The sequence below is a fragment of the Botryllus schlosseri genome, chromosome 14 (genome assembly GCF_051294905.1).
Source record: "Botryllus schlosseri isolate E-star chromosome 14, Bs_hap1, whole genome shotgun sequence".
NCBI classification, from domain to species: domain Eukaryota; kingdom Metazoa; phylum Chordata; class Ascidiacea; order Stolidobranchia; family Styelidae; genus Botryllus; species Botryllus schlosseri.
In genome coordinates this window covers 17,403,868-17,417,050 of record NC_137249.1, presented here as the reverse complement: position 1 = coordinate 17,417,050, position 13,183 = coordinate 17,403,868, and the positions used below count along the sequence as shown (strand labels likewise).

General features: G+C 40.4%; 1 protein-coding gene across 2 annotated transcripts in view; it reads left to right on the top strand.

The window, feature by feature from the left end:
- The window catches only part of LOC145456434 (uncharacterized), a 39,397-nt gene that overhangs the window by 1,490 nt on the left and 24,724 nt on the right, over window positions 1-13,183 (top strand). For both annotated transcript variants that reach the window (XM_080334556.1, XM_080334557.1), the window contains exons 2-5: window positions 27-61; window positions 5,363-5,549; window positions 5,991-6,041; window positions 7,500-7,613. In XM_080334556.1, the coding sequence (XP_080190682.1) occupies window positions 27-61; window positions 5,363-5,549; window positions 5,991-6,041; window positions 7,500-7,613 (387 nt within the window). The remainder of the gene's footprint in view (window positions 1-26; window positions 62-5,362; window positions 5,550-5,990; window positions 6,042-7,499; window positions 7,614-13,183) is intronic.

Sequence of the window (13,183 nt, the reverse complement as noted above, 5' to 3'; positions counted from 1 at the left end):
TTCGTAAAAGCAACGCCATTTTCCAGGTCACCAGGGGGAAGAGGCTCGCGTTCCGGCACTGGTAAGTATCAAGCGTTCCCAAGTAGACCTAATTGGAGTTTCATAACGTTATAGTTCGATTTTGAATTAATACTTGAATTAAATCTTAAATTGGATTGTATCGATAGCTCCAGTAGAGGTGGAATTATAGCCGCAAATTACTACTCAATTTCAAGTATAGCAATTATATTATGCCTCACAGCTTAAATTGATCATGAAAATACAATAGCCCAAATACCTCTAGTTATTTAGGACATCTTTGAGTAACTTTTGAAAACGTTTGAAAGCCGTGACAAACGTTAATTGTTTGCGGGGCCATCACAAAGCGGTTATGCTTCTGTATGTTGCGTATGATCAGGTGCCCTTTTTGCCAGTTCTTCACCCATACTGGAATTACGACGGTTGTACCATGTACATTGCCGCTACGTACCCACTTGAAATAGAAAGATCCAGACAGGGAACTTATCGACTAGCAGTTTATACTATATACTTTTCGAACTCGTCTGCATTGCTTCTAATTGTGTAGCATGAATGGAAATACTCTCACGTCGACATGCGTATGCCTGCGTGTTCACGACAACAGTGATATCGTTATTGATTTATCGGTTGAATATATTGTTTACTGACAGTCGATGGATTCCGAAGCTCTCTGGGAATATACGACCCTGGAATTCGTCTGTCTTATATAGAGTTGTCGTTGAATGCCCGATAGCGCGTATTCATTTATTGCAATGAGGTGATATCGTCGCAGTGGAATCAAAGTATCTTATGTCCATTTTACACATTTTGGGAATATTAACTTTGAGTGAAGTTTTCATCTTATTTCAGCAATATATTTGCCCCGATTAACTTTGATACACTGACAAAGAAATAACAATGGCTAAGATATGACCGAAAGAAGTACAAAAATGTTCAAAAAGTCGATTTTTTTCAAGTTTATAAAAGTGAGCTTCAAAATCTGCAAACTGGACATAAGATACTTTGATTCCACTGCGACGATATATGCGTACTTGGTTGTATTAAGGCAAGCATCGCCTCTCTGGACGCTGGGCGATGCGAAGCCCTAGTGGTACAACCATAGGCGCCGAGTTACGGGTGGCGGAGTGGCGCAGCCAACCCATGACACATTTATGGGGTGGCGACCACCCCATACAATCAGAATAAACTTCCGCCGTCTGCGATTTCAAATCATCAGCGCTGTCAATTGGCGAGTCCGTAATAGCGTATAAATGCCAACTATTTACCATTAACGGGTACGCGCGCGAATAATTGAATACGCAGCTTCGTCGGCAACGACGAACTAGTGCTCAAATCGCCCAATAAATTGTATTCTGTGATTAGTAATCAGACAATCGAAGCAACCTCGTTTACGACGTCAATTTTGACACGCTTGCGCCGAGAAACATCACCTTCTCTCTCGACCAGACGAGCGAATTCACGCTCTCCTTCTCTTAATTAAATTGTATTTGCGCCCATATTCGTTTACAAAATAATTCTTGAGTTAGTTCCGTGATAGTCTCTTTAATTTGAGGCTTGGAGCGCGAAATAGGACAGTGTGTTTGTGTATGCCTGCGAATTGAAAGTCATGTGCAAAGTGCGCATATTCATTACTCCAACAAGGCTTTGCCAACTTTTATCGGGAAATGCAACAATGCAGCTCAAACGTTATAATGAGCAAACAATTGTCGCGATGTCAGACTCGGAACAACGTTGTGCTGTACGCAAGTTGAGGAATTACTGATTAGATGCGCGCTTTCTCGTTTGCTATCATCTATCTATAGCAGTGGTCGGGAACCTATGGCTCGCGAGCCATATATGGCTCTTTTGGGCTTAAGATATGGCTCTTTGCGAAATTTTTATTTTTGTGCTTAATTTATCAATATTGCAGCAACTTGTTATTAAATCTTCAGCACAAGCCATATAATTATTCTTGTGGCAGTATAAAAATGTCCCCTTTTCAAAATCCTCAAATTCACGTTGCTGTCGCGCCGGCGACCAATATCACTCGCAAATTCGATGTACCCGGTACGAAATCTTGAATTGCACGATGCATTCATGAATCAAAGAGACTAGGAAACATGGCGGCGCCTGTATCACAATGCAGTTTTCAAATATAAATTGTCCTTCTGATCTCCGGCGAGAAATAAACTGCCGTGGAAGTGACATTCACAATTACAAATTCAAATTACAAACAACGCCATAGCTATACCCACGTTCTTGATTGATAACGTAGCTTTGTAGTCGCTGTTAAAATGTCGGTAGGCGTGTTGCGCAAATGCTACCGCCGAATACTTTGAGAATTGAGAAGCCGAATCGGAATCAGTGCGACAATTACATTCGAATAATATCAGTTATTTTACATTCTATGATATTTTCGATGAATTTCGCTATCACAATGCCTTAGCCTCTGTTTCAAACTTTATTTTCTAACCATAAATAGGCAAGTTGCGTGATTTTGGTAGTAAAAATGCTCAAAATCTAGTAGACAGGTGGGGCACTGCCTCACTTGCCTCCCCTGACCCCACGTCACTGACGCATCACAAATGGGTATGTACACTAATGTATTGTGACCATGTTTGACTCCACCTACGTATGCCATCATGCGTCCTCGCATTTAAGAATAGCATCAAGACGAACTTACGATCTCGTATAACTGACGAAAATCTCAAATTTTGTATGAGGCTTAACCTTAACAATTATCAACCATACTAAAAAGCCATCAGGAATACATGCAACACCAAAAGACGCATTAATTGTAGAAGGCGTGTTATAAGTAGATTCATACTTTTATAGTTGTCTACGTCTGTTGGAAATCTAAATGTTATTCGTCTTAAGCTTCGAAAAATATCATATGCCTCTCAATGCAATACAATTAAAAATATATTACTTGCAAAAAATCTGTGTAGCTCAAGATTTGCATACTCATTATTCAAATAAGGCAACCAGCATGATTAGTACCAGTTATTACTGAGAAAATACGGTGCAAACGACGAATTCCATGTAGTGATGTCGAATTTGCGCTACCATGACGTCACGATTTTTCAATTGTGACGCAGTAGTTGATGGCTCTTTCGAAGGTAAAATGGAAAATATACGGTCAACATGCTCTTCGGACGTAGAAGGTTCCCGACCACTGATCTATAGGCTACTAATTCTTGTCTGCTTTATTCACTCGTATTCCCTCGATGTCACTTGTCAATGTTTGATTTGTTATTATTGTACTGCGCATTGTGCAGTGCACGGCGTTGAATTACGTTGTCATATATTGATGCAAAACGAGATTCTCGGTGGCGTAAATTCTGAATTTATTTGAATAGTTTGAACGAGAACCTTCAATGTTCCAATAAACTTCATTGCTGGACGGACTCTATCGAGCGCAATCATATCGCCTTTGGGATGTGTATTTCTATTGATAAGGTCGCGACATGCGCCCATATTGCTCTTGTTGCAATAACACGTGAATAATTAAAAGCGCACCATTTTACGATCGAATTCGACTGGCTGATCAGGGCCTACGTCGGTCGTAGGCCCCGGGCTGATATTAACCAGCGCGTTGTCGGTATGAAAACCCTATAGGGGCGTAGCCAGGGAGTTTCTCAATTATAACTAGAAATCCTGTCCTTTTGAAATGCCAATTCACAAATTCGTATTATGGATGCTGCGTACTGCGAATTGGCGAGAATCATTTGTATGCGAAATGGGTCATCGATATCTCATGTGCACCATCGTCGGTGGTTTGTTTTAGCGCGTCCGCATGCAGGCCCTGCTACCGTCCGCAGAAACACTTTTGCCAAACAGTGAGTGTAATATTGTTTATATTTATGTATCTTTTTGATTAAAACTTATGCCCGCGTTTAAACAAATTGTGCTCATTGCCATTGCCGAATCAGGGTATTCAGGTATGACTAGCTCACCCTGTAATTGTAATTATTGCGGGTTTGCGGCATGTCTACAATTTCGTTATCGCGCCGGCTGATTGTATACAGTCCTTATTAGATGTAAAAATTCGACCTCATCGTTAGAAACGTAGATTTCAGCGCTCTGAAAAACACTATCTCCTATCGCGATTTGACGACCAAATATACGTTCAACTTCTAAAAATTAAAGTGCATTAGTTGCATCGATGAGGGCCGCAAGCCGCGTTTAAAATATTTTGTGAACCATTTTTGTAATTAATATTCTCGGAGCGCAAAGTTGAGCAGTGTATTATTGTGTGTGCCTGCCAGTTTGAATTTATTCCAGTGTCCATAATATTAATCCAATTATACTTTGCGAACGTAAATCGAGAAATACAGCAATGCAGTCGAAATCGATGTTTTAATCAACAACCAATTGTCGCGATGCGAGCTACTCAATATTAAGTAAAATCACATTGTGCTGGCGGTAAGGGTTAATTACTGATTGGCCGCGCGCGATTGTAATCGTCATTCTTGTCTGTTATTCGTATTCCAGAATTGTCGCGGTCATTGCTCAGTCCAGCGATGAATGCCGAGTATTCGGCAATCAATGACCTAATTACGCAATCATCTCGGCGGGAGATCGCGTGGTGTTATGCGTGCACGCACACTCCTGCACAGACGAATCTCGCTAATTGGTCGCGGCCGCGCGTAACACTGATAATACTGGTTGAATTGCAGCTGAATATTAGCATCAGAATAGTCATTTCAAAAGGACGGGGTTTTGTGTTTCAAAAGGACGAGGTTTTGCGTTTCAAAAGGAGGGAGTTTCGACACCCCCCCTGGCTATGCGCCTGCCGCCACCCCATTCAAAAATAAAAGTCGGCGCCTATGGGTACAATCATTACTGTCCAATCACTCTTACTACCCAGGACGAGTATGGCCGCCAGGCCTTCGTAGTCCGACCGGGATCTGAGGCCGCATCCACGGGCCAGTATCCCGGGGCACAAGTATGGTGGCGGAGGGATCAGTGGCCACAGACGCCCCCTCTAAAGCCTGCTTGTGCCGACCGTTCGAACCTGTAACAGTAGAGAAACAGGAAGAAAACGGAAGCAACCAATGGGTGTTTTGTGTCCAATGACACAAAGGGCCCTATTACGGGCGCTTGTGGCACATAGTGCTGTGGTGTAATGCCACAGTGCTCGTCACAAGCGTCACGGGGGGAGGTTTACTGCGGTTCCTCCAGACCCCTAAAAAATGATATAAGCGTATCTTCGATCGACTCCTTGAATAACATAATTTTCCGTTATGACTTGGCTACATTGTTGTTCAGCAGCCCTGTGTGTATTAATAGGCAGTCAGTAGTAATGTGTTATCCCAGTTAGGCTTCGGTTGCAATGCGCAGATACTAATTTACATTTTTTCAGCAAATTGTACATTCCAATCCCAACAACCAAGTGCAGCAGTCATCGCTCATTCCTATGAACTATTACGCGCCAAATCCCCGTCCCGTCACCTACCACAGTCCGCATTTTGATCCACTACCTCAACCCGCTCCTCGTCGGAAACCAAGGACGGATTGGAAAGTATTACTAGCGATTCTGTATTTAAGCGGTGAGATAAAATTTCCTATGCAGATACAAGTCTACTGATGGTTCTCGTTTTCAAGCGCAGTTATAGTTCTGATTTCTCAAGGAAGGTGCAACGAACACGCATACGTCAATTCGAAATTTTATTACTGAATTATCACAGTATGGAATGACCATTGAATATCCAAGAGCAGTATCATTCTTTAAGCGTAACCAGGTGACGAAGGATGAAAGTAAATTATTGTTACCATGCGATCCAATAGCACGAATTCAAACTTTGCAATCGAATTCGAACTCGAAACTGATTTACGTGAACACGAACCTCCTCTGTCCCCATATTGCTGACAGCGTGTCGTCATCATCTCCTCTCTACCAAAAATTAAACGTTCTATCAGTATAACTTTCCATACTTCCGAATGAGAACTTTTGCATACTTTCGAATTTTTCGAATACAATTATTTTAAAGGTGCGTTCGGCCTGAAAGCAGCTACAACCACGGTGACAACAGCTAATGTCGGTAAGACGTTGTTTACTTCTACATGACTAAATCATGGTTAAATCCGTTCTTATACCATCGATTCATTGCTATATGCGTTATTGTGGGTTGGATTTTAAATAGCTCCCGCTAGGTATACTATCCAGTTATATAGCTACTGTGGAAACAGTGATGACAATGTAATGTAATGTAACGACCTATTAAAGCAGGGGTCGAGAACCTATGGTTCACGATCCATATATGGCTCTTTCAAGTTTAAGATATGACTCTTTGACAAATTGTAATTTTGTACTTAATTTATCAATATGGCAGCAACTTGTTGGTAAATTTTTACAACGTCCATAATAATTATTCTCGCGTAGCATGAACATGTCTTTAAGAAGTCATGGCGGTGGGGTGTCCAGGGTTAGGGGCACGTATCTGCGTTTGTGAAATCCTCAAATTTAAGTTGGTGTCGCGCAGGCGACTATCACCACTCGCAAATTCGATCCATACCCGATATCGCGCGCCTCTAAATTTTGGATTGCACGATATCTTGGTTGATAAAAGAGAATAGCAAACTTGTATGATGATGCAGTTTTCAAATTCACATTTTCATCCTGTTCCACGCCGAGAAATGAACTGCCTTGGATGTGACATTAACAATTACAAATTCAAATTAAAAACAACGCCATAGCTATCCAAGTTCTTGATTGGTAACGTCAGTAGCTTTCTAGGACCGCCGTAAAATGTAGGTGTCTAGCGTTATGTTACGCCGAATACTTTAGAAGTGGATCAATATTTATATTTTCGGAATCATCGCGATAATTTCATTTCATTTGAATAATCTCAGTGATGATAAATTCGAAGGTATTTACGATGAGCTGCGCTATCACAGGTACGGCTTGGCCCGTCTGTGCCTCATTTGTGCGTTAACTCTCCTTTCTCGCTTTATTTTCGAACAATAAATATGAAAATTCGGCGAGTTTGGGAATAGAAATGTTTAAATTCTAATCATTCATAAACATCGATAAAAATACCAATAAATTATCATTGAAGGTTCCGCAATTCTCCCTCGCTCATTCCTGACGACACGTGAGGCACTGCCTCACTTTGCTCCCCTCACCCCACGTCACTGACGTATCACACCCTGCAGTGGATATATACTGCTGTAGTTTGGCTCCACCTACGCATGTCTCGTGTGGGAAGAAAAATATGGTGCACATTACGAATCCCATATACAATTTCTACCAATACGTCATGAAATTTCAATTGTGACGTAACAGTTGATTGACATGTATGGCTCTTTAGGAGTTACAATTGGAAATATTGGGTCAATATGGCACTTCGGCCTAAAAGGTTCTCGACCACCGTACTATAGGATAGCAATTTAGTCCCGATTTTATACCGTCATTCACATAGTCGGGTGGGCAAACCTAATTTGGATACCTCGGACAATTAACGTATGTGTACGCTTTAATCGATTCTACAATATTTCAGCATGTACCTATCAATCCTGGGGAACCTGCTCTGCTGTCTGCCAAGGAACTCAAACACGAGATGTAACCTGCAATGGGGTACTTCGAACCGAGTCGCGAGATTGCAACACGCAACGTCAGTCCAAATAAGCTACCTTTCTTCTTAACATAATCCATTCCGGTTCTGCTACCACCGAATAGTCCGGATGTATTTAAGAAAACACACCGGTTGATAAACCACTGCTCGCCTAGCATTGGCGGCGGCATAGCAATCGAGGCCTAATCCCGTCAGTGTACCCAGTATATGCCCAGTAAGTACCGATGGATACACCGCATAATACACTATAATATGTTATACGGTATATTATAGATCAGTGGCTCCCAATCTTTTCAAGAAAATTCACGACACGATCTCTTGGCAATTTTTAAATGAAATAAAGTCCCTTATTACCTAATCAACATAAAACAACACGCTGTATGCCATGGTGTCAATGTCACGGGTGTAGCTAATTTATTTGTGACCAGGGTAGCTATGTTTGGTCGCATTATTTTGACGGAATACGGGTAGGAACCACCGCTCTACGCTCTTAGCGGAAAGAAGTGTGTATTCACACCCCTGTTCCACCCGTGACGTACGAGTGTGAATATACTCCCGTGGTACACGAAACCGAAACACCCTTTTGGTGTGAATACACACCAGAGTTGGATCAATTACAATATTTTAATATAATTACAATTACAATTACAATTACTTCCTGGTATGTTTAAATTACATTACAATTACAATTACTCAATGCTAAAATTATCAAATTACAATTAAAATTACTGTTAAACATGTAATTAATTAAAATTAGATTTACAATCACAATTACTTTTAAAAAGGTGATTGATTCAGTAAAGAGGTGTTCTTTGACAACCGTAGCGTCGTAATTAGCAACAATCTTAAGCTATTCATGTTTCATTCCTGATATGTAGAATACCCTTTAATTAAAAAAAAACTCGAACGTATTCGAACTATTCCTAATCATGAGTGCTGAAAACTACAAGCACAGAAAAATGTTTCAAGCGACTGTTAAGAACCAAAGGTTTGAGCGAGTAACAACGAATAGACTACAGGACAGTCAATGAAATGTAATCAAACGGTTAGGCTACCCAGAGCTGAGTCAGGATAATAAAATGTAATTGGTAAGGCGTCAGCGATAAGGATGATACCGATGAAGTGCGTAAATTTAAAATAAATGCAAAAGGAAAGAACCACCTGATAACTAAGAATTACAATATTTTGGTTCGCATTTACATTTTCACCTGCTCGGAAACTGTTGGATTTCATTTGATGAACATTAGGGTGCGAAAAGTTTCAGGCCCCAGTAAATTTGGCCAAGATTGGAGGTAAGATTGGGATAACATCTCTACAAATGCGTGATCAAGTTTGATGAAGCCTTAATTGGTTGGAAACTTGAATTTATTTTGCTTTTGTTGCAACAAGCCTTTGACCGTTGTGTAGGAAATGGTTCAGCACTGGTTTCAGAAGAGTTTATTTGCTGTTCAACCATTTTTGAAATATTAAGATTTAGTTTAGCCCACTGGTTCGCGAACTTTTTTAGACACGCCCCCCTTTATGACAGTGAATATTTCGTGCCCCCCTTATCGTCATATCACACAATGAAACCATAAAGTTAGCAATCCTTACATATACGAAATTCAGACTATACATACCGAGCAATAACCATAAAACGGAGGTGAATCGGGCCAAGCGCGGAAAATATTTCAGTTCACTGGAGCGTCGCGCTCCGTTCAGATGCTTTAACGCCGCCCAAGGGGGCGGAGAATCACTGGTTTAGCCTATATTGTAAATCACAAATTTTTCTGTTGCTACTAAAGCATGGGAAACAGTTTAGCGTGACTGAATTATCTAGTTATAACCCATCATGCATAGAACACCGATGTAAATAGGCTAATTATTACTTTGGGTGACTGTTTACTACAGTGTTGGGATGACTCGAGTCGCACTCGAGGCACACTAGAGTCATTTTTTCGTATGACTTGGCTTGACTCGAGTCACTTTGCTAAAATGACTTGACTTGACTTGACTCTGCGTATCAGAAATGTGAATTGACTCGTGACTCGGAGCAAAATTCACGAGTCAATTTCAAGTCATCAAGTAATCGGCGTCGATAAAAACACTGTATCTTACATATGTTCGGATTTTTCGCGCAACGCTGGTATAACCCGTGAGAGCGACCAATCATTCAATGATGCTTTATTGAAATTGAATTCGCAAATAGTTTAAATATAGTCCTCAACCATTGGCGCAGACTCGAATTGTATCATATCAATTTGCAAAAGGGTAATGTATTGCATCTTATCAATTCGTTTCTCTATTCTCTATTTTGGCTGGTAACTATAAACTGAGGCTGTGCAATTACTTACGTAGTTTATTAGTTCTACTCATGCGTGAGCGATACAGCGCCTTACTTGCGTGTATATTTAACTCTATATTCGTTCATCGGTTCAAAATCAATGACCAGTCAATCTGTATTTTAGACAGCTAGCAAAATACAATGACGTAATCATGCCTCATACCTCGAAAAGGCGATTTGACTTGAATTGTGACTTGACTCGAGTCACCCTCGAAAGTTGACTGACTTGACTTGACTCGAGTCACCTTCGAAAATCGGTTGACTTGACTTGACTCGAGTCAAAATTTGCAATGACTCGAATTGACTCGAAGGTAGTGACTTGATCCCAACACTGATTTACTAAGGCCTTAAGGCCCCTCGTCGTCCTCCTGGTTCGTACCGGATTTTCACTGATGCGACGAATAAATGATAGATTAATTGATTATGTTATGTTGTGATTGTCAGGTTTCCATGAAAATGTAATTGAGATTGTAATTGAGCAAAATTGTGATCAAATTACAATTACAATTACACAAAATAGAAATGCTCCAATTACAATTACAATTACATGAAAAAATGTAATTAATCACATTCAGCTCATTTACAAATTACAATTGATCCAACTCTGATACACACTATTTGCTGAGATGGTGCGGGTAATTTCATCTCTACCCTTCATACATTCGATTCAGCAACGAGCCACCTACCAAGCAGTGTGTTGAAAAATCAGTGTGCAGCTATTCTGTACTCTCTAGTCGCTCAAATCGCTATTTTTTAGGGTTAAGCATTCAATTTTGTCAATATTATCGGTGTTGTGCGAATTTTTGATCCACTCTCGGCACACTTGATCAGATTTACCGGTTCAAGTTCAAGTTGAAGTTTCTTCATAAAATATCGTAATTTCGAAACATCACAAGAATGCGATACAATGTAAGATATAGGAAGATGCTGAAACGACTTGCGGTAGTCTCTGAGATCAGACACCCACCGGGGCCTAGGTGATGTAGATAGGAGGCATGCACTCTGAATGAAAGTGAAAGAAGATAATACAAAATGAGAAGCGACAAAAGGAGGTGGCAAGTGACGGAAGGCGAGATCGATATGGAAAGGACGTAGTTTCTTTTTGTCCTTGATGTTGTTTGCGGCATATACACCGACTCATGATATACATACACACGATCTGTGCATATGCATACCATGAGTGCATGATGTGGATATGCCGCTGGACAAGGAAGGTACAGATATAGACTTTTTATCGGCTTTCTAAGTCTTGCCATGGCCAGTTTAGTTAATCAGGTCTTTAGTCTGACCCGGCCGGGGATCGAACCCAGGACCTACCGATCAATAAGCCGGACGCTTTACCATAACGCTATTTTGTCGATACTGTCGGGTCGTGGTCCGGTAAACGGTGAGGGCTGACTAGTATTCATTCAGTAGAAATTGCTTGCATTTCGACTTGAATGTGGACATGCTCGACGACTGTCGGATAGCCGCCGAGATACTATTCCACACTTCAGCTCAGGCATACTTAATAGAACGATGATCTTTCGCGTCGACCATATGATACTTGGACGACTAATGTACTTTTGATATAGAGGTGAAGAATTCATTGGAATTTTCGGGACAGTGAACAGAATAGAACTGATACATAAACTTGGCTATTTCTAGTTTCCGCATATCATTTATGTGAAAGACACCGAATCTTATGAGCCGTGATTTGTTGGACGTACAACCTGGCCCCATAAAGGGTCCTGATGTTGAAGTTTTTACAGTGGTTTGATTGCGCTAACACCAGCAGCTCCCCATCAGAACTAATTTCCTCCGAATTATCGGCAATTGCATCTTAAATACATATTAAGCCATGTCCATGCCTCGCAGTTAAGACGTCATAAGTGTCACGCTTGTCAAATTCACGTATGGTTCATTTTTATAATTACTTTGCCGAAGCAGGTTGTTATTTCGTGAAGATAATGGCTGTCATTACTCGAAAATTATTGGAATTGCTCACACGTTCCAAGCAACACTCCCTTAATTGCGAAGAGAGTTAGACTTATTTCTGTAAGATGCAGAGGTGGTCAGTAACGAAGTACTTCTACTTTTCGAAGTACTCAAGTAGTTTTCCTCTACTTCCGGTACTTACTCAAGTAGATCGGATTTTTGCTACTTCTACTCCTACTTCATAATATTTTTTGATCTACTTACTTACTTTTCGCTATTTTCAGTTTGTCAAGTAGAAGTAGTTCAATATTCCAATCAGGAAGATAGCCTGAGAAATTTCGGGGCTGTTTTCATGGAGTATCAACATTTAATTTTGATAAAAGTTGAGTAAAGCCAAGAATTTTCGTCGTGCTTCACGCGCAGTGGATACGGAGTGACCAGTATGATTTCATGAAAGTATCGGTGAATATAATTTAGGTCGCGGGTTGGCGTGGTTCCGTTTACACCACATTGTCGCCCTTCGCCCATATGAAATAATTCATCATAGTATACATGGCTCATCATAACGTTTGAAACTGATGTTTCGCAATCTACCATTTAGTTGTGATATCGTAATCTAGCATGTCCAATTGTCCATGGCGTGTCCTAATCTGGAAAAGTGGACTCTGACTTTTTTTTAAGTTTTAGAGCTGTTTTTGCATACCACCTTTGAAACTTTCTGGACTAAAGGCATGAAATACATGTTCCACTTTTAGAACTAGTATTTATATTTCACTTGTAATTCCCAGTATCATACATTTTCAGTTATAATTAATATCAGTTATTTTGTCTGGATAACATGCATGTTGAAGTATAAAAGCAAGTGTAGTAATGCCTTTAATTTCCGGAAATAAAGCTACACAATATGGCATTTTTATGGTCTACCATATTTTTATTAACGTTTACTAATCGCGCAAAGTGTTTACACCGTATCCTATACAACTTCTCCATATTGCACTTCGACTAAACTATGGGCCATACAATATGGGGGATGGCGCCGTACCATGCTATTTTCTAAAACGTGTTGTTCGAGAAAACAGAGGATTAGTATCGCATTTCCATATCAATGCTATCATGATGTGGATGAACGATTATGCTATCGAAAATTGGATACCTGTTGGTATGCATCAATATGAATCAAGTTCGTCACCTTTCGCATAGCTCAATTTGCACCTTTTTACAATCCATGTGAACAAATTAGGACCGTTTTCACAACTACTTACTTACGTGAGTACTTTTAAAGTCAGTCAATACTACTTCTACTTCAAGTAGTTTTATGTTGCTTACGGAATAAGTACTTCTACTACTCGTACTTGAGTAGAATTTTTCG